A 21,783-nucleotide genomic window follows, 5' to 3' on the forward strand; every position below is an offset into this window, starting at 1 on the left:
AAAGGCCTTGCCGCAGTCAAATGTTGGGTCTGCATTGTTTGCATATTGTTGTCTCAATAGTAATGTCGCTGTCGAGGCCGTCAATACCTCGATGCCGTTCATTTCGTTCACAACCTCCAGCGAATTGGTTCTGTGTCGCTCATGTCGCTATAAGACGATGAGTTTAGGTCTAGCCGAAGTTATACCAAGCGTGTAGCCCATATACGGTTAGTCCGAGCCGTTGACCACGTTGCTGGAAAAGCGGCGTAATTTCTTCCCCTGAAACGAGTCACCAGCCAAGATTTCCAACTGCGGACGCGAAATGTGGCCCCTTTTCGGGAATTTTGGTTCAGACTCGCGTGCCATTGAGTTTGTATTCTCTATTCTTCTTCGCTAGCACTAATATTTTACCAGCCATGCGACTGCATTCCATTCTCCTCAGCCTGCTGGCCCTGGCTGTCGCCAGAGTGTACAGCACCGCTCTGACATATAAACTTGGCGCCAACGAGAAGGCCTGTTTCTTCAGCAATGTCGAGCGAGCCGGTGCCAAAGTCGCATTCTATTTTGCTGTATGATCTCTTTAGGTCCGTCTGCATGGGGGAGAGACTAACACAACTTCCCAAGGTTCAATCCGGTGGCTCCTTCGACATCGACTACGAGGTGGTAGGGCCCAACGACAAGAAGATTATGGGCGGAGAAAAGGAGAGACAGGGAGACTTTGTCTTTACCGCGCAGACTGCGGGCGAGTACCGCGTCTGCTTCAACAATGAGATGTCTACGTTCGCAGACAAGATGGTTGACTTTGAGGTCGCTGTACTAGCCCCCCCCCCCCCCCCGATCTGTTCGTCCCGGTTGGAATCAAGCATCTAACGGATGGGCTTCATGCAGGTTGAGGACGAATCCAAGTCCGCCCTCCTCCCTCAAAAGGCCGGCTCAACACCCGAACAAACCTCCGCACTAGAAGACCTGGTGTTCAAGATTAGTGGGCAACTCAGCACTGTCAGCAGAATGCAAAAATACTTCCGCACTCGAGAGAACCGCAACTTCAGCACAGTCAGGAGTACGGAACAGCGCATCTTCAATTTCAGTCTAATTGAGGTCTGCATGATGGTCGGCATGGCTGGACTACAGGTACTGGTAGTCAGGTTTTTCTTTCAAGGAGCGAGGAAAGGTGAGTTATCTCCTGGTGGTTTGAAATATTGCGGAAGAGCTAATGTGGTGGACTTCTGCAGGCTATGTATAAATTACTGTGTCGCTGCTACCGGTTGCATAGCCCACGACATGATATCTTGTCACGGCACGGGACGGACGATCTTGACGAGGATGAAAAGGTCATAGACATGAAAGATCCGGGAGTTTGGGAAGTCATTTTGATCGCTCGACGATTGGCGTTCCTTGCTGCAAGAGTGGTGCGAGACATTCCGTCCAAGAATAATGGACGATGTAGAAGTGGCCTCAAACACCGCTTTCACCAGAACCACAAATTACTCCTGCTGTCAGCCTTTATGGTGGCAGCGGATCCGTCCACAGCTGTCACGCCCTGTCCATCTTCCATTACCTGCCAAGATGCTCTTACATCTTTCTGCTCCGTTTTCTACTGTTCTTTCTCCTTTTCAAATCAGGTATGGCTTCGGAGCATCGAGTTGGTCTAGGCGCCGGTGGTGTATTACAATGTCGATCGTGAGATCCAATCCCACACCAACTCTGGGGTTGTCTCTTCAGAACTTACCATCGCAGGTCTTGCATCTATCACCAGTTACGGGCTGAAATGAGGGGATGGTTTTGTGCTGACGCGACTGGCGGCGACGACAATCGAGCACATGTGAATTATCGAGAGAGTAGGGACGAAGGAGGATATGGAATAAATCGGATCAGGCTGCGGTCACCATCACACAACCAAGCCGCCCCCAATCGGCCCTTGTTCGTGTATCATCTGGCTGGCTATCTGCTCTGTGGATCTATTCGTCTTTCGCCGGGCCGCGGCAACCGCCCGCTGCAGATCCTGGCTGCAAGCTGCATATCTCAATCTATATATAAAATCTTGATATACGATCAGGGTCTTTTTGACACCTTCCACGTTCGCCCACCACCGGCACATCCCTCCCATAGCACATGCCAGAGAGCCTCACAAGTTTGGCCGACCACTCAGACGGGAAACAGGTCAATGCACGGTCTTTCTTGCTCACTCTTGCCAAGCAAAGCTTCAGGCCCCAGCCATCTCGCTACGTCGAACGGCGCCGGACTCCTTTGTGCGCGGGAGGATCCTATTTTCGGGGGCCGGCATCGTCATGTAATTGTCGGCATCATTAGCGGTGGTCGCAATCCGAGTTTCGAAGAGTTCGGGCCCGAAGAAATCGGCTTTTCGTCGTTCTTTGTCACGGAGACACGACGAGCGTAAAGAAGTCCGGGTCTTTAAAAGGCCTGCTGATGGGGTGTTGACTGAGTTGGATCGTCCTGGGAGAGTGCACACCACACGGCTGTGGGATTATATGTCACCGCGTGGACTAGCCTGCGGAGGACGGGCCCAGCTGGATGGAATTGTGACGGAGTGACTGGTTTGAAGTCCAGCAAACACGATCAGAGCGACAAGGACCTCGACTACCAGCGATCGAGGAAGAGCAGACATCTGGATATTCGCTGGCTTTCTGACCTTTGGAGAACTCTTTTGTTGGATCAAGAGAGACCAGCTGCTGTCCCTATCTGCGAAGCCGACGGGTGGAAACAACCTATCATCACCTCCAGCATCATCCCTTCGTCGAAACATCGCTTCCGCCTCAATACCCTTGACATCACAGCTCGCGAAATCACTGCAGAACGATGCCCTCACCACCCCTTGACGCGATCGAGGACATCCTCGCCACCGCGACCATCGACCCAGCCTTGTCCACCGCCCTGCAATCCAGCCGTCTCCAGCCCGGCTCAAGCTACACGCTCGCGGACATCAAACAAGGCGCCGCCGCGGGCCTTGCGCCGTTTCAGAAACGACTCGCGGACTCACGGCCGCCCGAGATCACGGAGGCTGAGCACTGGATCAAACTCCGCGACGACTGGGCATGCCGCATCATTGTGTGCTATTTGACCTCAGACCTCGAGGCCACTGCGCCGCCGCGACCACTCATCCTCCTGCTGCACGGCGGCGGCCACACTATCGGCTACCCCGAGATGCAGCTGGGGCTGGCGCGAGAGCTCGTCCTAGCCCACTCGGCGGTGGTGGTCTGCGCGTCGTACCGGCTGGCGCCGGAGTTCCCGTTCCCCTTTTCGATCTGCGACTCGTGGGAGGTGCTGCAGTTCTGCGCCAGCGAGAACCGGAAGTCCAACTCGGCCATCCTCCCGCGCTGCACCGACGCCCGCGTGGGGTTCCTGGTCGGCGGCGAGAGCGCGGGCGCAAACCTCGCGGCCTCGCTGGCTCACCTGGCGAGAGACCACAACCTGAATCCTCCGCTGACGGGCCAGGTGTTGGTCGCCGGGACGTACATCTCACCGGGGCGCGTGCACGAACGGTACAAAGGGAGGTATCTGAGTCGCGAGCAGAACGCCGACGCCCCGATCCTGGACCGAGCCCTCCTGAAGCTGTTGACCGAGGCGTTCAAGCCGGATCCCGCTTCGAAGCTGTGCTATCCATTCGACCAGCACGACCCGCGCGATGGGGGCGGAGGCGCCGGTCGCGGGTCTGTCAAGCACGGCCATCTGGGCGTGGCGCCGGCGTATTTCCAGGTTTGCGGGCTCGATCCGGCCCGGGATGACGGGCTGATCTACGAAAAGGTGCTCAGGGAGGAATGCGACGTGCCAACCCGGCTGGACCTGTATCGCGGGTGGGCGCATTGTTGGTGGGCGATGTTTCCAGACCTGGACATGTCAAGGAGGAGGATGCGAGATGCCGTGGACGGCGTGGGCTGGCTATTGGGTTTGAAAACGGATCGAAATGTCGGAGGCCATGTGTAACAACACCGTCTCCCTCTTCCTTTAAAAGGTCACTGAAGCGGCCCAAGCCCTGTTGCAAAAGACCGGCTGGTCGATGAGAACTTGCGGCAATCGATAGCCTTTGTGCGAGCCTTCCATCTACGAAAAAAGCAATACATCAATCATATGAACCCAAGCAGGGCGAATGGGCAAGCCACCCCAACGAAACCTTCTCCTCTTCAAAAGCACTTTTCCCAATTTTCTTCTCTCTACCCTTCCCCTTTCCCCCAGGGGGCCGCTGTTGTCAGCACTCAAACATCTTGGCCGTGCTGACGTTGATGCGACTCCATTTCTTCCCCCAGCGGATGCAGCCCCAGAACCGCATCGGCCAGTACACGTGGTACAGCCACCACCAGGGCAGCGGGTCCCAGAGCGTGTACGTGCCGTCTTTCCAGGCCACCAGGTGGTCGAGGAAGACTGTGTAGCTGTGCCAGAGATCCCCGATCGAAACGCCAGAAAGCGTGAGGAGGGACGAAGTCGGGAGGACGACCAGGGTGACGAGATCGTGGCCGGTCCAGTAGTACTTGTCATCCGTGGCCGGGCGCACGACCCGAGTATCAGCCCGGCTGTCCTGGGGTTCGAAGACGGATAGATAGGCGTTGACCATTGCTGGCGTCCCGTTGAACAGTGCCACAGCCGTGTGCGCACGAGGATTGCACTCGATGGGATAAAGCACGATGTTTCTCGGGTCAGCCGCGTCCTCGTCCCGCACCATGAAATCGAAGGATAGATGGCCCGTGAAGTCGCTACCGCCGCTTGCAGCATACATCTTGGTGAACTCCAGCATTGCCCGACTCAGGGCAGACTCGGCAGGGAGTGCCTGGTAATGCATGAGCAATTCCGCCGAGGGACACGCCACGAAGGCCTTGACATGTCCCCCCACGACCAGCGAGTGTGTGCAGTATTCGTTGCCCCGGACGAACTCCTGCAGTATCCACGGCGAGTCCGCCGAGATCTTGAGTCGGGCAATGTGCTCCGCCGTCTCGAGGTCGGAATTCTTGGGAAGCAGCGTCAGGTCTCCGCGGACTGCGTCGTCGACCCCGATCGTCTTCATGATGTACTTCCGGCCGGGCGGAGAGCGGCGTAATAGCCCCTGAACAGCCGTGCGGCTCGTGATCTCGTGCGTTTCAGGAATCGTAAGGCCAATGCTCTTGGTTTGTCGCATGAAGGAATGCTTCTCGTGCAGGGTCTGCGTCGCCTTGACGTCGAATTGGATGGCCCTGCAGTGAGTCCTTGCTTCAACAACCTCCTTGGCCATTCCGTCTTCGACCGCCGAGGCGACCCCCGAGCAACTGATCCAGAGCTCGACCTTCTCCTTGATCACGACGTCCAGGAGGTTTTGAATGTACGGCGCGGCGCCGGATTTGGGATCGGGCTTTTGGAGGCGGTAGAACCTCCTCAGAGACGACGACACCCTCCCACACACCAACGAGCCGTCCGGCTCAAAGTCGGCTCCGATGACCTCGTGGCCTGCCTCGTAGAAGAGTCGTGCCAGCGCCAGTCCCTTGGTCATGCCCACTCCGGTGACCAAGACGGTCCTTTTTTGGAACCCGGCCTTGCGGCGTGCCGCTTTCCGATTGGCATTTGCTTTGCTTGGGAGGACTTTGCTCGCGAGAAGAGAGACAAACAGAATCAAGGTATCCAAAGGAAGAAACGCGAGGCTCAAAATCACAAGGCAGACATTCTGCAGCCGATGAGCAAGTAGCGAGGAACTGCCCTGAAGCATATTGCCTCCAATACGGATGGATGTGTGCCGGAGTTAGAATGGGAAGAAATCCGACGCAGAGCAAAGACTGATTGAGAGGGATGGGAAAAGGTTAAAGATTCCACATGCCTGACGCTGGAGAGTTGCTGCGGCAAGGCACCAGTTGTCTAAGCAAAAGTATTCATCGTATATAAATATAGACGTCACCTAGGGGAACAGGTGGAGGTGATAGGCAGGGCATTGCACTCCGATGCGCCAGGGAAAGTTTAATGGTAAATAACAGGGGTCTCAATATCAAGTCTGCTACATGCTTACGTGCACTAAATGTGGTGCGTTAGACAAGGGTTTTCGCCTTGGTCGGACTGGCATGGTCAGGAAGCAGAAATGGTGGAGAACCAGGAAATGCAAGAAGTTGTAGGATTTGAATCAAAGACACGGATGACCCATCAGATGGTGTCATTCTACGGTCACAGTGCTGGCCTTGCTTGTTTATGCTGTTTCTCTCACGAGCTGGTTTAGGTCGCTTCGCACTCGACGCCACTCCTGTGCTCGGTCACCCATATGAGGAGAAACATTCGATGGTCTCGGTCCCCACGGGCAGGGAAAAAGGCATATGCGCGCCACGTACTCAAAGGGTGTGTAGATCTGTCCTATATTCTTGATTTTACATACGCATATATCAGCCTTCTTCGGCCACTCCAACGCATTTCGTGATTTCAACAGCGTCCTGGTTGGTCTGGTTAGAATTTGGGAGCTTTGGACTGCACGATAGGCACTTACTGGCACTCCCGACGGTTCGAAGCTGTGGACGAGTTTGCTTTCATAGATGAGCAGCGGGTTGCCCACCCTTGTCTCGTCCAGTTTGGCTTCACCCTCCCTTCTCAGGTACTGTTTGACTGTCCGATCGGCAAAGCGCGTGTCGACACCATTGACGGTCTGTGCGTTCTGCGTTGCCTGCTTCTTCTCCTCAACACTGCTCCGCACGTATTCTAGGTACGGTGGATTCCCGGGTTTGATCACATTGTCGGCGGCCAGGACGGAGCCCGGAGTAATCAGGTTCAGCTCCTCGCAGAGCTTCAGGTCGGTGGTGTATGCAGGCTTATAGTGATCCAGGAACATGAGGTCGATGTGCTGCAGGGCTCCTGTGGCATGCAACTCCTTGATGGAGGCATCACTCGAGCCTTCGATGACTTTGACGATGTCGCTCAAGCCAGCCAGGTCGACCAGAGAAGAGATCACATTGACAAACTCGGGATTTCTTTCAAGGCTGAAGTACCTTTTGCCACCAGCCTTGCGGAGGGCGTCCCCAAACAAGATGCACGAGTACCCAACGTAACCGCCGAGCTCGACCATGACCTGGGGCTTGACTTCGGCTATCAGGTCAGTCACAATCCGGCCTTTGTCTTCTCCCACATTCATGAGGTATTTCTGCGTGCGTGCAAATTGGTCGATAGCCGCCAGTACTTTATGCGGTGAATTTCGCATATCCTCGACATCCGGCTTGTTGTGGATGAATTGTAAGAGTTCTCTCTCACGCCCATCATCGAACTGGGCTCGGTTAGTGCGTTTATTTACCAAAGGTCTTGTGGCTGGACTGTACAAATATCTCTTGTTGCTCCTGGTACTTCTTCTGCGGGTCAAACTCAGCCATTGCTTGTCGAAATTGAGTCTCGCTCGTTAGGACAAGGTAGAAGCGACGTGTCTACCGGAAACAGACCGAGGCTTTTCCTCTCAAAAGTGGCTGAAAAAGATGGATACCTTCCCCAGGTAACCTCCCGCCCAACAATTTGGGCACAGTGTCATCAAGCTGTTCGTCCATCCACTCACAGAAGTTGATTTAACCAGTGGGGTCGGAATAGAAGAAGCGGTGTCAATAGATCTATGTGGGGTAGCATGCGAGATGCGAGATCGGTTCCGAGCCAGGTTTACCATGAATCACCATGTGTCGGCACGAAAGCAACGGACATGGTTGACTGGAGAGAATGGAAAAGTCATGATCAAAGTCGATAAAACGCAACATGTGGTGATGATTCGGTCATTTCGATGCAGCCAATGAGACAGCAGTGGGCTAGCCTTATTAGGCCTAGCGTGTCCATAGCCTCATGCCCTCGGCCTCCACGACCAACGTCTTCCTCACCTATAGCAATACCCATGTGTGCTTGTGGAACATCTTCGATCGTCATCAATCGCTGGATATGGACAGGCATTGGTAGAGAGAGCTGTGAAGGACGGCTTGGATACCCCGGCTGACATTTACATTATGTTCTGCCCCGCAATGGTCACCGCACGCTGAGCCGGATCTCTAATCCTCGAGATTCAGGGGTACTGGGTCCATGAGACCGAGGCGCTAGAATCTGCACTCTTTCAACCTATGCGTGCCAGGACCTGGCATTTTACCTCAGAGCCGGTAGAGACGGCCCAGGGGCATGTACAGTCTTTGTGGATGACACTGCCGGAAGGAAAAGCCACGCCTCGACGTTACCTCATTGACTTTTCACGACTACATCATGACTGTGACTGGTCCGAATGCTAAACCGGCGCCAAGTTGACTTTGGAGTTTTCAACATACAGAGACCGGGATCAATCCCATCGAGAAATCTGGTTTCTGCCTGCCATTGAGGACCCGCTAGTGGAAATCTTTCGCGGACTTGTTGAGTCCTGCTAAAGAAAGTACCCAGTCTCTTGACTCCACAGTCTTCTTTGCAGTCGCGGCGGTCAGAGGGAGACAATCTGTATGGTCGGAGACAGCTAGCGACCAGATACCTTCGTGTTCGTGAAGAATGTACTCTTCGATGAGCTTGTTGGGCTGGCCTGTCCATCGACCTGTTAATTGATATATTAGAGTCGACTTTTCCCCAATTGACTTCAACTTCTTAATCCTTCACACCCTTTCCTCAAGGCACCTTGCCCAAAAACTCTCATCAACTGGGATATCCTTGGCCACGTTTTACAATGTCTGATCTCAAAGCCTCGGTTGCCGCAACGGCCTCCGGGTTTCATGTCGAGGGTTATGAAAAGATCGAATACGACTTCACCTTCATTGACGGAGTCTTTGACACGAAGCGAAGTGACCTGGCCGACTGCTACATGCGGTGGGGCCGGTGCCTCGCCGTGATGGATTACAACATCTTCAACATCTACGGCGAGCAAATGCAGAACTACTTCGATCACTACAAGATTGATCTCGACATTCACAAGACCATGATCGGAGAGAAAGCCAAGTCCATTGATACTTTCTTGAGCATTGTTGACTCGATGAACAAGTTTGGAATCTACAGAAAGGTGAGGCTGACATTGACCGCCTACAGGAGACACAGCTGACGCATACACCAGGAACCTGTACTAGTCATTGGGGGTGGACTGGTCACCGATGTTGCTGGGTAAAAGTTACCACCTGCCGAAATGACTTCAAGGCACTCTGGCCCATATATCTCCTTAGAAATTGCACCTGCGGGCTTGTCGCTAACATCTACCCACCAGTTTTGCCTGTGCTGCCTACCGCAGAAACACCAACTACATTCGCATTCCGACGACTGTCATCGGGCTGATTGATGCGTCCGTGTCCATCAAGGTCGCCGTCAACTACGGCAATTACAAGAACCGCCTTGGTGCCTACCATGCTCCCATGCGTACATTTCTCGACTTCACGTTTCTCCAGATGTTGCCCAAAGCCCAGATCCGCAATGGATTTGCTGAGCTGATCAAAATTTCCACATGTGCTCATCTACCAACTTTCGAGTTACTCGACAAGTTCTGCGAGCAGCTGATCGACTCTGGTTTTGGCCGGTGTGACGGTGCACCCGACGAGGTGCGACAGGCGGCCGACTCCATCAACCGGGCTGGCATCCATGAGATGCTCAAGCTTGAGACGCCCAACCTTCATGAGATCGGACTTGATCGGGTCATCGCCTATGGCCATACGTATGTTCCCACAGACGGATCTAGCTGCTCCCGCTGACAGTCTGTAGATGGTCACCTCTGCACGAGTTGGTCCCAGAGGTCCCGCTCCGCCATGGACATGCGATTTCCATAGACATGGCTTATTCGGCGACTTTGGCCAACATGCGTGGCATCCTTAACGACACGGATCACCAGCGAATTTTGCGCCTTTTCTCACGAGCGGGATTGTCCATGGATCATCACCAGTTCAACGAAGAAATTCTCGACAAAGGGACCAAAGCAATCCTGAGAACTCGAGACGGAAAACTTCGAGCTGCAGTGCCGGCTCCGCTCGGGGCGTGCATTTTCCTGAACGATGTGTCCATGGATGAAATGTACGCTGCACTCAAACGACACAAAGCCTTGATGAAAAACTTTCCTCGCAGCGGAGAAGGCATTGAAGCCTTTGTTGACGCGAGCGATACTGGGTACACGGTGAACAACAAGCCAGTGGAGACGAATGGCGTGTTGTCCGCCGGACTGAAGTCGTTGAATGTTCTTAACGACGACGTTCACAAGAATGGGGTCCAAGCCAACGGCCACAATGGGAAGATTGCAAATGGGGTGTCAACCGCTACGAAGCATGCGTCGGATCCTGAAAAAGCTGACTGTCTCATTGAGGGGATCAGAGGTAATGGCTTGGGCGATGGCATTGTCAATGGAGTAGGAGATGGTGTTCCGACTGAGTTGAACGGGTGCAGCAAAAGGGTTGAAGTTCGAGCATAATAAAAACAGATGGACTTGATTGCCAATCGGGTTGAGAAAGGGTGGTACATCTAACGGGGTTAATTCTTTGAAAGAAGCTCTGGATTTGATACACGACTCACGGGCTCAAATAGGAGGACAGAGATATTCAATGCCCAGCGAATGTCGAAATTAACGCAGACTGCTAGCCACGATAGAGTAATAGGGCTATACATGCTGGACACCTCTATCTTGAAGTCTTGCCCTATTTTTGTGAGCTGCGATATCTGCGTTGATTTCTGCAGTTTGAAGTTTGTCACCCTAGACTCCCACCCTTCTAGACGCGATGGTCAAATTCCTTTCGCATTTTGACACAATCTCGAATCAAGTAAGATTGAAGTGGTGTATGATGGCTATCGAAAGCCATCATCTGTCATGATGTCAGTAACGAGCCAGGCCATACCCTGAATATGGCATCATGACTGGACTTAATATAGTTCACCTCTACTCTCGCTTTCTATACTAGTATTCTGTTTTGTTTATTATGTATTCCCGTTGATTAGATTCCTGAATGGTGCCCCCCTGACTTGTTCATTCCTGTCTGGAGAATGCAGGTTAACTATTTTACCTGCACATTAGGCCAGGCCGTCAACCACCAGCACGGAAAGTCATACAGGACTATCGCCGAGTTTATCGACTTCAAGGCGCGAACTTCTCCCGAGATACCAGTCCTGGGCTTGTACGAGGTCATGCAAAGGCCCTCACACGAATGGACACCGCATATCTTGACGTTCAAGGACGTCCACACGGCGATCAATCTGGCCGCTGGGGCGTTATCGAAAACGGTTCATGTACCACACGGACAAACGGTGGCGCTTCTGTGCCCCAGCTCTCCTGGTCTTTTGTTTACATGGCTTGGCCTCGCTTGGTTGGGACACCCGATCCTTCTGGTTGCGCCTCAATGCTCTCCGTCTGCGATCGCGCAGTTGTGCAAGTCCTGCGAGGTAGAATTGATCTTGTACGAGGAGCCTTACGGGGACCTGGCGGCGAAAGCCTCGCATGAGGCATCACAGATTGGGGATAGATCTCTTACCACCCACGCTGTTCCTTTCGCAGCAGAAAATCCCTTCCGACTCATCAAGCATCCTCCTAGTGGTTCTCCGGTCCCTGCAGTCAATGTTCGAGAGACTGATGTGGCGTATCTCCATCACACTTCCGGCACATCCAGCGGTGTTCCCAAGCCCATTCCACAAACACACAAGGCAGCGGTCGGGGTGCTCCCGATGCTCGATGGCGCAACGCACGCGACCTTCACCACCACACCACTCTACCACGGCGGTGTCGCCGATTTGTTCCGTGCTTGGACCAGCAATGCTCTGATCTGGCTCTTTCCGGGAAAGGACCTTCCCATCACCGCTGCAAACGTTTGCACATGCCTCGACGTTGCGTCCGCGTCGGCGCAAGGCGGAATGGCACCAGGGACAAGGTATTTCTCTTCGGTGCCGTACGTTTTGCAAATGGTCGCGGATGACAAGAACGGCCTAGAGCATCTCAAAAGAATGGATATCGTGGGCGTGGGAGGGGCAGCTCTCCCTGCCGGAGTTGGGGACAGCCTTGTCAAGCATAACATCAACCTGATATCGCGATTCGGCAGCGCCGAGTGCGGGTTTCTCATGTCCTCTCATCGGGACCATGCAAAGGACAAGGAATGGCAGTATCTCAGAGCCGCACCGGATGGCGAGTTTCTCCAGTTCGTGCCCAGGGACGAGGGCCTTTCCGAGCTCATCATCCGACCTGGCTGGCCTCACATGGTACACATTCCACTTCCCCTTAACACTTCGTGTGCGCCTGAGAAGCTGATGGCTAACAGGCCAAACGCAACCGAGACGACGGCGCCTTCGCCACCGCCGACCTGTTCGCACCCCACCCGACCATCCTCGACGCATGGCGGTATCACTCTCGTGCGGATTCGCAGCTGACGCTCATCACCGGCAAGAAATTCGACCCGGCACCTCTCGAGGATGCCATTCGAGCGTCAGCTTCCTCGGTTATAGAAGACGTCTTCATATTCGGCAACGGCAGACCGTACCCAGGAGCCTTGCTGTTTCCTCGTGACACCGCCCGTATGAGCAACAGCGACCTCATCCGCCAACTAGTGCCCGTGGTCGAAGCCTTGAACCACCAGAGCCAGAGCCACGCACGGATACCGAAAAACATGCTCGTCCCGATGGACCATCTCGATCAAGGACTGGAGAAGAGCAGCAAAGGCACGATTTTGAGGACTAAGGCTGAAGAAAGGTTCGCAGAGACAATTGCAGCTGCGTACGCGGAAGAGGAACTTCCCAAGGGTACTGGTCCAGAGGTGCCGGATGATGAAATACCCGCGAGGATTCGTGACATTGTCGAAGGGGCCGTTGGCGAAGGGAGCCATCACTGTTACGAAAACACCCAAGCCCCCTTGACGGAGCAGACAGATCTCTTTGCATATGGAGCCGACTCTGTCGCGTGCATCCAAATCCGCCGTGCTCTGTCTCAACTACTGCCTCAAGGCTCAAGCTTGCCGTTGACCGTGGTCCAAGACACCGGAACCATCGCAGGCCTGAGTGATCTTGTCCTTCGCATGCGGTCGGCAAAAGCAGGCGACGAAATCAAAGCGCAGGGGCAAGACGAACAGAACCAGAGCCGGCATCAGCTGATGCAGGACTTGGTCAACGAGTATAGTGTCTTCGAGGAGCCTGCGTCCCAGCCATCCTCCTCTCAAACTCCACCTCCCACACGGAACCGAACACATCGCAAGCCAGCTCAATGCACAGGAAATGAAAAGGGCATCCATGTCCTTCTCACCGGTCCGACTGGCTCTCTAGGCGCACATATCCTGCACCAACTGCTGTCCGACCCTTCCATCTCGACAATCCACCTGCTCGTCCGCGGCGCCACAGCTACAGCCTCGCGTGAACGTGTCTTGAAAGCGTTGTCCTCGCGCCGTCTTTCCGTCCCGGCGTCCTTCGATGCCAAAACACAAATCCACCGCTGCAGACTCTCGGACGCCAGACTCGGACTGTCCGACGAGGGGTATCAGCGGTTGGCGGAGGACGTGGACGTGATCGTCCATTTGGCATGGAGCGTGAACTTCCTCCTCCCGCTCCGTGCGTTTGCGCAGACTCACCTCGCGGGAACCAGGAACTTGATCAATCTGGCTCTCTCCTCGGCAAAAGGTAACGAGCCACCGCCGAGATTTATATTCTGCTCCAGCGTGGCAGCCGTATCAGCCTACCCTTCCATGACTTCTCGTCCAGCCACAATACCCGAAAAGGTCCTCTCGGACCCCGCCGTGGCCGGCCCAACAGGATACGCTCAGTCGAAATGGGTCGCCGAACATATCTGCCAACGTTCGGTGCAGCAGATCCATCGGCTGAGAAACCGCATCTCCATTGCCCGGGTGGGACAGTTGGCCGGGGCAAGAGACACGGGCGTGTGGAGCGCCAGCGAAGCGTATCCTCTGATGCTGAGCAGCCTCAAGACTACCGGGTGTCTACCGGACTTGGACGGCGCGAGGAGGGACCAGGGCCAGCGGGAAGGAGAGGTCCTCGCCTGGCTCCCGGTTGACGTCGCCGCGAGGGCATTCGTGGAGGATATACGCCACGGCAACGACCATCCATCGGCTTGTCAAGCGCAGAGTCACGTCAAAGACATCGCCGCGCCAGCAGAGGCGGAGGGAAATTGCTCGGGAGCGGGAGAAGGGGATGGGCTTGCGGTCCATCACGTCCTCAATCCATCCAGCAGTGCCACTTGGTCCGACCTCCTGGCCTGGCTCGCGCCGCGGCAAGCCTTCGAAACCGTCCCCGTCCACGAATGGCTTTCCCGCTTGTCAATTTTACAGGACAGCAACCACCCGGAAAGGCGCAACCATCCAGCCCTGCGACTGCTGGGGTTCTGGGAAAAGGCGTACGGTGCTCCGGGGAAGATATCCAAGGCAACAGTGGCCCCGGCAGCGAAGACGGAAGAAGAGACGCTACAAAGAACCAGGAGTTGTCACAGCAGACCGAAGTCCACTTGGAACCTCGAAGGCGAGCGGCAGAGCAGGGACGAGCACAAGGGAGTACCTGCTGTACACTTCGAAATGGCAAAAACATTCGACCGCATGTCCTCGCTCAGAGACTCAGAAGGGCTGGTAGATGAGGAATACGTCTCGAAGCTGTGGGAATGGATCGTGCAAGACATCTAAATGGCTTCTGTGGAGAATTCCTTGGAATCTAAACAGAGCAAGAACTGAGCGTAAGACTGGATAAAGATATCCTACTTCTTTCATACCAATCACCAAGCCTGAGGAACTAGCATTTTGTCGAAGAGAGAAATAGAATCAATGGACAATCCAATAATCATAAGCTCATCTAATCGTCTGTTCTCGCCTTCCTTTTTTTGTAAATATTTCATGATGCCATGAAGCATAATCTCGTCTCTACGTTTATTGTGTACACACCGGCAGTTCGGCTTGGTCCACGCTCCTGTGTTGCTGCTCAGTCGCCCGTAACGCTCCTCTGACATCGGTAGTCCTTGAGCCACTGAGCATTCCTTCCTGTGGTCCTGTAACAACCCGTCCCCTCCGCCTTTCCCTCCACCGCTAGCTGTCACAAGCTCCAACGACCTGTAGTCGACAACACAATGGACGACAAAAGGTTGTAGATGTAGAGCAAGTGGCGCTGGCGCGACATGTGCCGTCCTTGTGCATGCTGCAAGAGAGTTCCGGCAACATTGTGAATCCCATATTTTGCGCTTCCGCCGGATCCGGCCGACGAGTGATGTTGAGGGGAAGCACCAGATAGGATGTCAAGTAAAAGATGCATAGCGGCTAGGCATCATCACACCTCAAGCAAGAAGACGTTGGCGTGCCCCCCTCTCCACGGATCTACCGAATGAACATCCCCTCGGCTCTTCCCCAGAAGTTGCGCGCCTTGTTGACATGATCCAAGCCGAGCATCTCGTCTCCGTCCTGGATGAGGTCGACGATGATGTCTTCGTCTTCAATATATCTCGGCTTTGCATAGAGTGTCCTGGAGACGAGCGCAAACTTGATTTGTTGCAACAACTTGCCCTTGATACCGGTTCTCTTACTGATACGTTCCTTCGTCTCTTTGAGCGGCTCGCCCGGCTTGAGCATAAACTTGAACGGGACACCGTGGGGTTTGTTGGCCTCTTTGTCGAAATGGTAACAATAAATGAACCGGTCATCCTCGGAAGCGTTCTGTTCTTCATCGGGGATCTTCTCGGCATATAGCGTGGTGAACTCATTAACTCCAACCACGTTGAAATCCTCGATCAGTTCTTTGTGAATCTTGCCCCCGTGTACTTCGAGCACCCGTATATTGCGAGCCGTCTGTTCGTCCAGGTTGAGCTTTTTGGCAATGCCGGCGACCAAATCTCCGATGATGCCGTTCTTAGCGACGAGTATTTCCAGTGGTTCCTAGGTCTCGTTAGGACGATGAATCACTCATTGGCGGGTGGGACATTACCTCTTTACTGATGCCGTCACTGAGCCAGATCACTTTCATGATCTTTTTCGTCTCATAATCAGCAAGACTTGTTTCGAGAACCTCATAATACAATGCATCGCCGCGATGAGTGGCATATCCACCGTAGGAAGAAAACTGTGACTGGAGGATTTGCTGAAGGTTGTGGTTCATCCCACGTTTGATCCACATTTTGATTTTATTGTTAGTTGCGCTGATAGTGGCAAAGCGGATGTGAGTTGGGTCAATCTTGAGGTGCTCCCCGACCTTGGCAGAAAACTGGTCATAAGTCATCTTCTTGCTGAGGCTAAGCACGAAGGCTTCTCCTTCAGTGCCAGGTTTCGGATAAAAGCTGACGGGTATGCGGTTCAGGAGGTAATCGTAATATTGTCGCGCGTCGGTATACGTGGCAGTCGACAGGTCAAGGTCAGGGAGGTTCTGTTGGAAGCAGATGATATCGCCATCTTGAATCTCGGATTGTTGAAAGGTTTGCTTCGGCTTCATAGCCTCGATCATTGAGAATTTGATCTCTTCGAACAAGAGAATGGGCGTAGTTGGATCCCAGTTCATGATCCGATTGATCTGAGGTGCGATTTCTTGCACCTTGTCCAGTTTTTTGACATAGACATGGCCAACACCAGTCAAAGCCTGAGCCTTGACGTCGAAATATTTAAGGAAAACCAGGATCGGGATGTTGCCGCCCACGGCTTGTGCGGGATCCGGCCACTGGATTTTGCCGTCGTCGCCTTTAGTCCCATTTTCTGCCCAAAGATAAAACGGCCTGCCTCTCGATCCGTACTTGGTCATTGCTTCTTCCATGGTTATCTCGACATCCCGAATGGGTTGATCGGGACGATTTGTCTTGTTTTGTCGGCCCACCATGACCCAGAATCGGATTTGATCAGACTCCAATCCGAGCTCCTCGGCAATGGTGGCGGCGAACTCGCTGATTTTGGTCGTGCGGAGGACTCGGTAGACTTGGGCACTGGCTGGATCCGACTGTTCGAGCTCATAACTGGTCAGGTCGAAACCATGATGGGCCTGGAAACTCTTTTCTGTTATTACGCCAACGTTCATGTAGAGATGGGCCTCCTCGCGCTCTTTCTTCTTCCTAGCAAGTTCTGCTTGTTCCTCGGCAATCTTGGTCTCGATGTGTGCAGGAATATCGGACTCGCTCACGTCGAGGAGGACTTCATCCAGTCTGCTCTTGCGGATGTACACCAACATGTAGGCATTCATGGATCTCTTAGTAGAATAGCCTCGCATGTAGGGTTGGCGCTGTCCGAGGCCACCATTGGCAACGTTGGCATACTCCCCTCCAAAGTTCTCTTCCAGCACTTCCTTCATGGTTGACCGTGTGACTCGGTCGTCATCAAATTTGTAGAAGTGTCCGTCTTTGGTTGGTTTCAGGAAAGCGTAATAGTGGCCTGCATTGAAATCGCCGCTGTGGACTAGTACGCCGTGTAATTGGTAAATCCACGGTTCTGTCGAGGCCGCCTTGGCTTCGTCCGAGAGATAAAGAGATGCGTCGAATTCTTCGGGGAACTCATGTCTGTCGTTGACCTTCATCATGGCGTCGCGGTTGATATCATATTCGAATCTCTTCAGTTGCAGGTGGAGGACAGGTGGGAAGGATTCGAAGATAACGCCCTTCCGGGCATCCTGCAACTTGTAAGGTTCACCTGCGTCGTACTTGTTCTCGCCCTCCAGGGTTTCAACCTGGATGTAGTCCATGAAGCTCTCGTGCAGGTTTTTGTTGCCCCGGACATTCAGCTGGATATCCCAGAATTCCTCTATCCTCGAGGACTCAAAGTCGACATTTATGCATGAAATGTAGGTCTTGGTCTTTCCGACGAAAAGTTCGGGCAAGGTTCGTTCTGCAGGCGTATCTTTCATCTTCTTCTCCAAGACTTCCATCAATATTCGTGACAATTCTTGCACGTCTTGCTGCTCGAAGATCTGCCGAGTATCCCATCCAAAGGACGCGGTAAGCTCATTAGTTGAAACTGCGAATCTATCTTTCTGGAGCCTGTAGAATAACCGCTGCAGTGTCCAGGCACTGTTACTCCGGTTGGCTTCCTGCTCAGTGGGGATTTGGTAGACGGCCTTCCGAAACAAGTTCGTGAAGTAAAGAGATTGGAGAAGAGAGTTCAAATAACAGGTTGCGCCCTGATTCTTCAAACCAACCATGCCAGTCTCCTTCTTGGAATCATATCCTTCGAAGTTGTGCCAGAGGACGCCGGTGGGGTCTTTGATGATGCGGACATAAGCTGTCAACTTGGCTTCGTCATTTTCCACCAAATGCCTCGACCCATCTTCCCAAGGTTGGTGGAAGGCCTTCCTAAGTTCCACAAACCTAGTGAAGCCCCAGTCGCCTTCTTTTGCATTGAAACGATGAGTGGCGGTATGCGTTCGGTACAGGGTTGGGTCGTTCGGGTTCCACAGTACGAGGGCAAACTGAACGCAGGCGTACCAGTCCGGTGGAGGGTCGCTCTCGAAACCGTGTTCTAGATAGAACGAAGCGCAGTCGACCTGATTCCCGTATGGGAAAAACAACACTCTCCATGGATGTCCGCCACATTCGAATATTGGGCCGTGCTCTCTCCTAGACAGTGTCCGCCATTTTTCTATGTGCCATGTATGATATGCTTCAGCTTCCACCTCGACATCAGGCAGGTCGACAAGGACATGGCGTTTCATCGTCTCGACTGGGACATTGGTTAGTTCGCGGGCCAGCGGGGTGAAGGAGGAAAGGCAAGCTGTTGGGTGAACATACAGTCATCGGCCCGGGGGAGGGCTTCTGAAGGTTCTTCGGAGGCATCGTCCGGAGAGATGTTGACGACCTCATTGTCCGGGGGATACTGGTCGTAGCCATCAATCAGCATGTCGGGTCCTGCTAACTGCAAGTCATCGAACCGGGAGGCGAGGTCAGTATCCATGGCTGGTGATAGGTATACAGGCGCGGAAAAGAGGGCAATGCTCAACATACGTGGTCCATGCTGAGGAGAGTCCAGACACGAGCGTGATATCGAACCGCGCGGAAGAGCAGGCAAGGGTGGCAGCCGGGGCAGCTCTTTCCTCAGATTTCCGCAGTTTGACGCTGGGAATGGAGGAGGTATGTCACAATGTGCCGGTGATTCAGGAAGGCTCGTCAGTAAGCAAGGCCAATCTCGCCACTTACACGTGAATCTAGAATCTAGATAGACGGTAGGGCCGATGGATGGCTGGTTGCGAGAATGAATGGCGCAGGTACCTAGGGGAGGGAAAAAGATGTGATGCAGCATCAAAAGGGTCAAATCATTCTTGGTCTATGGTCTGCAGGCTTCCAGAATAGACGTCAAATTATTGTCAAGGTGTCGCCGCCAGCCCGGCGCAAGCTTTTGAATGAGCGAATAGCAAGGGTCAAACGCCCACTCTCCGTAGAGTGAGGGACGCCCACCGAATAAGCATCCTGTCACCTATTTTCCCACCAGAGAATGCCCAGGGTGCCGCTATAATTCCCAGGCTTGTGCGACCTAGGCGTCACTCTCTGGGGGACTATGCCTAAAGCGAAAGTGGCAGCCCGCACCTGGCATTTTGAACGACAATCCCTCTTGTTTAGCGCTTGGTATTATGACTCTGCCCCTCTCCCACAACCACAACCTCACCTCGATCTTTTGCGCAACCCTTCGCTGCCCATGCGGTTACTCAGACAACAGTGACGAGATGACCATCAATAGTCTATATGACTCGTCCGGCCTGTTGTTTGGTATGAAATGCTCCAGGTCGCTCAGCTTTCGAAGGCCCGAGCCTTGCGCCTAAACTTGTTCTGCCTTTCTGCGCAGTCGTGCAGATGGACGTCTTCCCAAGCAGGGAGAAGTCCACCTCCGTGGCGGCCAGCTTCGACGTTGGATGAGTATGGGACTGTCCTTGCCGTGGTTTGTTCTGGCCTGTTTGCTAATGGCAACGTCGCAGTTGGGTTGACCGCCCTATTCGTCCCATCAGCCTGCGCCAGCTCTTTTTCTTTGGTCGCACTTTGACCGAAAGTCGTTTGCTGAGCTCCGCCAACTATGTCCGCATGGAATTGCCTACAAGGTTTGTTTGAACCTCCAGCAATGTGTGCAACAGCTCACCTGGTTCCAGACTTGCTCATCGCCTGCGAGATATGCAGCGTTTGCCTTATGTGGTGGTGACCAATCCGCACCTATCGTTCGTCTACGAGCTCTACTACAAGTCCTTTGAGAGCTTTCGTCGTGTCCCTGTGATCCGAACTGTGGAAGAAAATGATGATTTTTGCAGAGTCATCGGTGACAACTTGAAGGAACATCTGGCGGTGATTCCCAACCTGGTCATGGGAGTGCTCGAGTGCCAAGACTTGGTTTCGGTTGATACAATGGACAATTTTGTACAGGCCATGTTGCGAGCTCGAATTTCGAGACGAGTCATTGCCGAGCAACACCTTGCGCTCACGGAAACATTCAATTCGCCGTGGCACGTGCCGCAACCCAGCTCTGAGAACGAGTTTGTCGGCGAGGTTCTACTACGATGCAACGCCAAGGAGGTCATTGAACGATGTGGCCGATTCACCCAAGAGATTTGCAGGTCGACTGTAGGCGCTGATCCATTGGTGCCAGAAATTCGAATCCAAGGCCACACCGGCGCTACGTTCCCTTACGTGCTGAGTCATCTTGAATACATTGTGGGAGAATTGTTGCGGAACTCGATCCAGGCAGTCATGGAAAAGTACCGGGATCCTCGAGAACCGCCACCACCTATTGACGTCCTGATCTGCGAGGCTCCCCAGAACGTGGTTATCCGCATCTCTGACCAGGGCGGAGGCATACCCCGAGATATCATGCCCTTTCTGTGGTCCTTTAACAAAGGACCTAGAAGCGCTTCACGGCTACAAAATTTCAGAGACGTCCCAACCCTTGCCGCCACCATGCAGGAAGTCCGATTGTCTCCGGGCGATAAGCCCAGTGGAAAGATCAGAGACACCTCTCTCAGCACTTTGGCCACAAGGCCCCCTGACCTTAGATTGGGCATGGGCTTGCCGATGAGCCGTGTGTACGCCGAATATTGGGCGGGGAAGCTCGAATTGCATAGTCTCGAGGGTTATGGAGTGGACGCATTCCTGCAAATCTCGAAATTGGGCAACCAGAACGAACAGCTTACATCCCGAGCCACAATTGACGCGGTGTGAAGAGCGCGATCGGTATGGAAGAGATGACAGTCTCAAGCGGTATTGAACGGCTGAAGGATCAAGTACGTAGGAGTTCAATGGCAGAATTCAGAAGGTAGTTCTCGAATATCTCAGAGGAAGGAGGTCGACAAGTGTCTTTCACGAGATGCTAGAATCAGACGAGCCATTATCAAGACAAGCCTAGAGATCCATAGAGTCAGCCCAAGCAGTCACAACAGTAGCAACGGTTCATACGACAGCATCGGGCAAGGGCATTTGGGTCAGAGTTTGCCAATTCACCTCATGCTCTGCCAGCAATCGCGTAGAGACGACTCTCTCCTTGCGGCTGAGCTTTCGGCTTACCAGAGCTGATTGCTTCTTCACGAACACTGCAGAGAATGGGTCTCCAATAAGGGGACAATGCCACCCACATTCTTTGATTTCCCATGTATCACTGTCCGCTATTCCAGGTCATCACCACATCATGGGAAGCCACAGAGGCCCTCGTAATGATGGTTTTAAGATGCGGGTTCTCTTGAGAGATTGATCTCGACACACTCATCGGAAACCACCAGCTTCATGGTGTCGAGGGTTGTAGCTGACGTTGATTTGAATTGGGTGTCTGAGAAAAGGAAAAGGGAAAAAAAATCGAGGGCCGATTTTTCACGCGGGCAGTTGAAAAAGGAAGAGTCGTTCCTGGAACGCGCGCCTATCGCCAAAGGGGTTAGCTGGAACTGGGGGAAGATGGCGCAAGCGGCTCGTGGATTGGCGGGCTGCAGGGGCTTCCAGTTCGCCCAGACCAACTGAAATGCAAGCCAACTGGCCCTAGGTGGCCCTGGTGGCCCTGG

General features: G+C 53.6%; 6 protein-coding genes across 7 annotated transcripts; 4 read left to right on the top strand and 2 right to left on the bottom strand.

Annotated features, from left to right (window-relative positions):
- Window positions 1-296: 296 nt before the first annotated feature.
- On the top strand, window positions 297-1,954 carry PV07_05552 (uncharacterized protein). Its single transcript, XM_016392460.1, has 4 exons — window positions 297-548; window positions 604-792; window positions 868-1,150; window positions 1,212-1,954. Exons 1-4 carry the CDS (start codon window positions 396-398, stop codon window positions 1,220-1,222), a joined length of 636 nt encoding a protein of 211 aa, XP_016249979.1. The 5' UTR covers window positions 297-395; the 3' UTR covers window positions 1,223-1,954.
- A 240-nt stretch (window positions 1,955-2,194) lies between these two features.
- Window positions 2,195-4,054, top strand: PV07_05553 (uncharacterized protein). The gene has a single exon (XM_016392461.1). The coding sequence runs from the start codon at window positions 2,797-2,799 to the stop codon at window positions 3,919-3,921; it is 1,125 nt and encodes a 374-aa protein (XP_016249980.1). The 5' UTR covers window positions 2,195-2,796; the 3' UTR covers window positions 3,922-4,054.
- A 2,201-nt stretch (window positions 4,055-6,255) lies between these two features.
- PV07_05554 (uncharacterized protein) lies at window positions 6,256-7,609 on the bottom strand. The gene is made up of 3 exons (XM_016392462.1): window positions 7,245-7,609; window positions 6,425-7,192; window positions 6,256-6,371 (listed from the first exon to the last, which is right to left on the bottom strand). The coding sequence occupies exons 1-3, from the start codon at window positions 7,293-7,295 to the stop codon at window positions 6,324-6,326; spliced, it is 867 nt and encodes a 288-aa protein (XP_016249981.1). The 5' UTR covers window positions 7,296-7,609; the 3' UTR covers window positions 6,256-6,323.
- Window positions 7,610-8,596: 987 nt separating this feature from the next.
- On the top strand, window positions 8,597-14,492 carry PV07_05555 (uncharacterized protein; the record flags this gene model as incomplete). Its single annotated transcript, XM_016392463.1, has 6 exons — window positions 8,597-8,926; window positions 8,978-9,024; window positions 9,125-9,565; window positions 9,613-10,214; window positions 10,907-12,078; window positions 12,138-14,492. The coding sequence occupies 6 exons, from the start codon at window positions 8,597-8,599 to the stop codon at window positions 14,490-14,492; spliced, it is 4,947 nt and encodes a 1,648-aa protein (XP_016249982.1).
- Window positions 14,493-14,577: 85 nt separating this feature from the next.
- PV07_05556 lies at window positions 14,578-19,117 on the bottom strand. 2 transcript variants are annotated; one of them, XM_016392465.1, is made up of 4 exons: window positions 18,764-19,117; window positions 18,551-18,635; window positions 15,778-18,482; window positions 14,578-15,728 (listed from the first exon to the last, which is right to left on the bottom strand). In XM_016392465.1, the coding sequence occupies exons 1-4, from the start codon at window positions 18,770-18,772 to the stop codon at window positions 15,174-15,176; spliced, it is 3,354 nt and encodes a 1,117-aa protein (XP_016249984.1). In that variant the 5' UTR covers window positions 18,773-19,117; the 3' UTR covers window positions 14,578-15,173. The 2 variants fall into 2 exon arrangements, with proteins under 2 accessions (XP_016249984.1, XP_016249983.1); XM_016392464.1 differs by having other exon boundaries at window positions 18,551-18,674.
- Window positions 19,118-19,375: 258 nt separating this feature from the next.
- Window positions 19,376-21,392, top strand: PV07_05557 (uncharacterized protein). The gene is made up of 3 exons (XM_016392466.1): window positions 19,376-19,669; window positions 19,729-19,848; window positions 19,897-21,392. The coding sequence occupies exons 1-3, from the start codon at window positions 19,530-19,532 to the stop codon at window positions 20,954-20,956; spliced, it is 1,320 nt and encodes a 439-aa protein (XP_016249985.1). The 5' UTR covers window positions 19,376-19,529; the 3' UTR covers window positions 20,957-21,392.
- The last annotated feature ends 391 nt before the right edge of the window (window positions 21,393-21,783 follow it).

Source organism: Cladophialophora immunda (genome assembly GCF_000835495.1).
Source record: "Cladophialophora immunda strain CBS 83496 unplaced genomic scaffold supercont1.3, whole genome shotgun sequence".
Lineage (NCBI taxonomy): Eukaryota > Fungi > Ascomycota > Eurotiomycetes > Chaetothyriales > Herpotrichiellaceae > Cladophialophora > Cladophialophora immunda.

Coding starts and splice junctions, on each gene's coding strand:
- PV07_05554 (XM_016392462.1), bottom strand. CDS start 7,295: ATGGCTGAGTTTGACCCGCAGAAGAAGTACCAGGAGCAACAAGAGATA. Junction 7,193..7,244: donor AGGAGCAACAAGAGATATTT/GTACAGTCCAGC, acceptor AACCGAGCCCAG/TTCGATGATGGGCGTGAGAG. Junction 6,372..6,424: donor TCGAACCGTCGGGAGTGCCA/GTAAGTGCCTAT, acceptor CAGACCAACCAG/GACGCTGTTGAAATCACGAA.
- PV07_05553 (XM_016392461.1), top strand. CDS start 2,797: ATGCCCTCACCACCCCTTGACGCGATCGAGGACATCCTCGCCACCGCG.
- PV07_05556 (XM_016392464.1), bottom strand. Junction 18,483..18,550: donor CCTCCCCCGGGCCGATGACT/GTATGTTCACCC, acceptor CCAATGTCCCAG/TCGAGACGATGAAACGCCAT. Junction 15,729..15,777: donor GTGACGGCATCAGTAAAGAG/GTAATGTCCCAC, acceptor AACGAGACCTAG/GAACCACTGGAAATACTCGT.
- PV07_05552 (XM_016392460.1), top strand. CDS start 396: ATGCGACTGCATTCCATTCTCCTCAGCCTGCTGGCCCTGGCTGTCGCC. Junction 549..603: donor AAGTCGCATTCTATTTTGCT/GTATGATCTCTT, acceptor CAACTTCCCAAG/GTTCAATCCGGTGGCTCCTT. Junction 793..867: donor TGGTTGACTTTGAGGTCGCT/GTACTAGCCCCC, acceptor GGCTTCATGCAG/GTTGAGGACGAATCCAAGTC.
- PV07_05557 (XM_016392466.1), top strand. CDS start 19,530: ATGCTCCAGGTCGCTCAGCTTTCGAAGGCCCGAGCCTTGCGCCTAAAC. Junction 19,670..19,728: donor CCAGCTTCGACGTTGGATGA/GTATGGGACTGT, acceptor GCAACGTCGCAG/TTGGGTTGACCGCCCTATTC. Junction 19,849..19,896: donor CGCATGGAATTGCCTACAAG/GTTTGTTTGAAC, acceptor ACCTGGTTCCAG/ACTTGCTCATCGCCTGCGAG.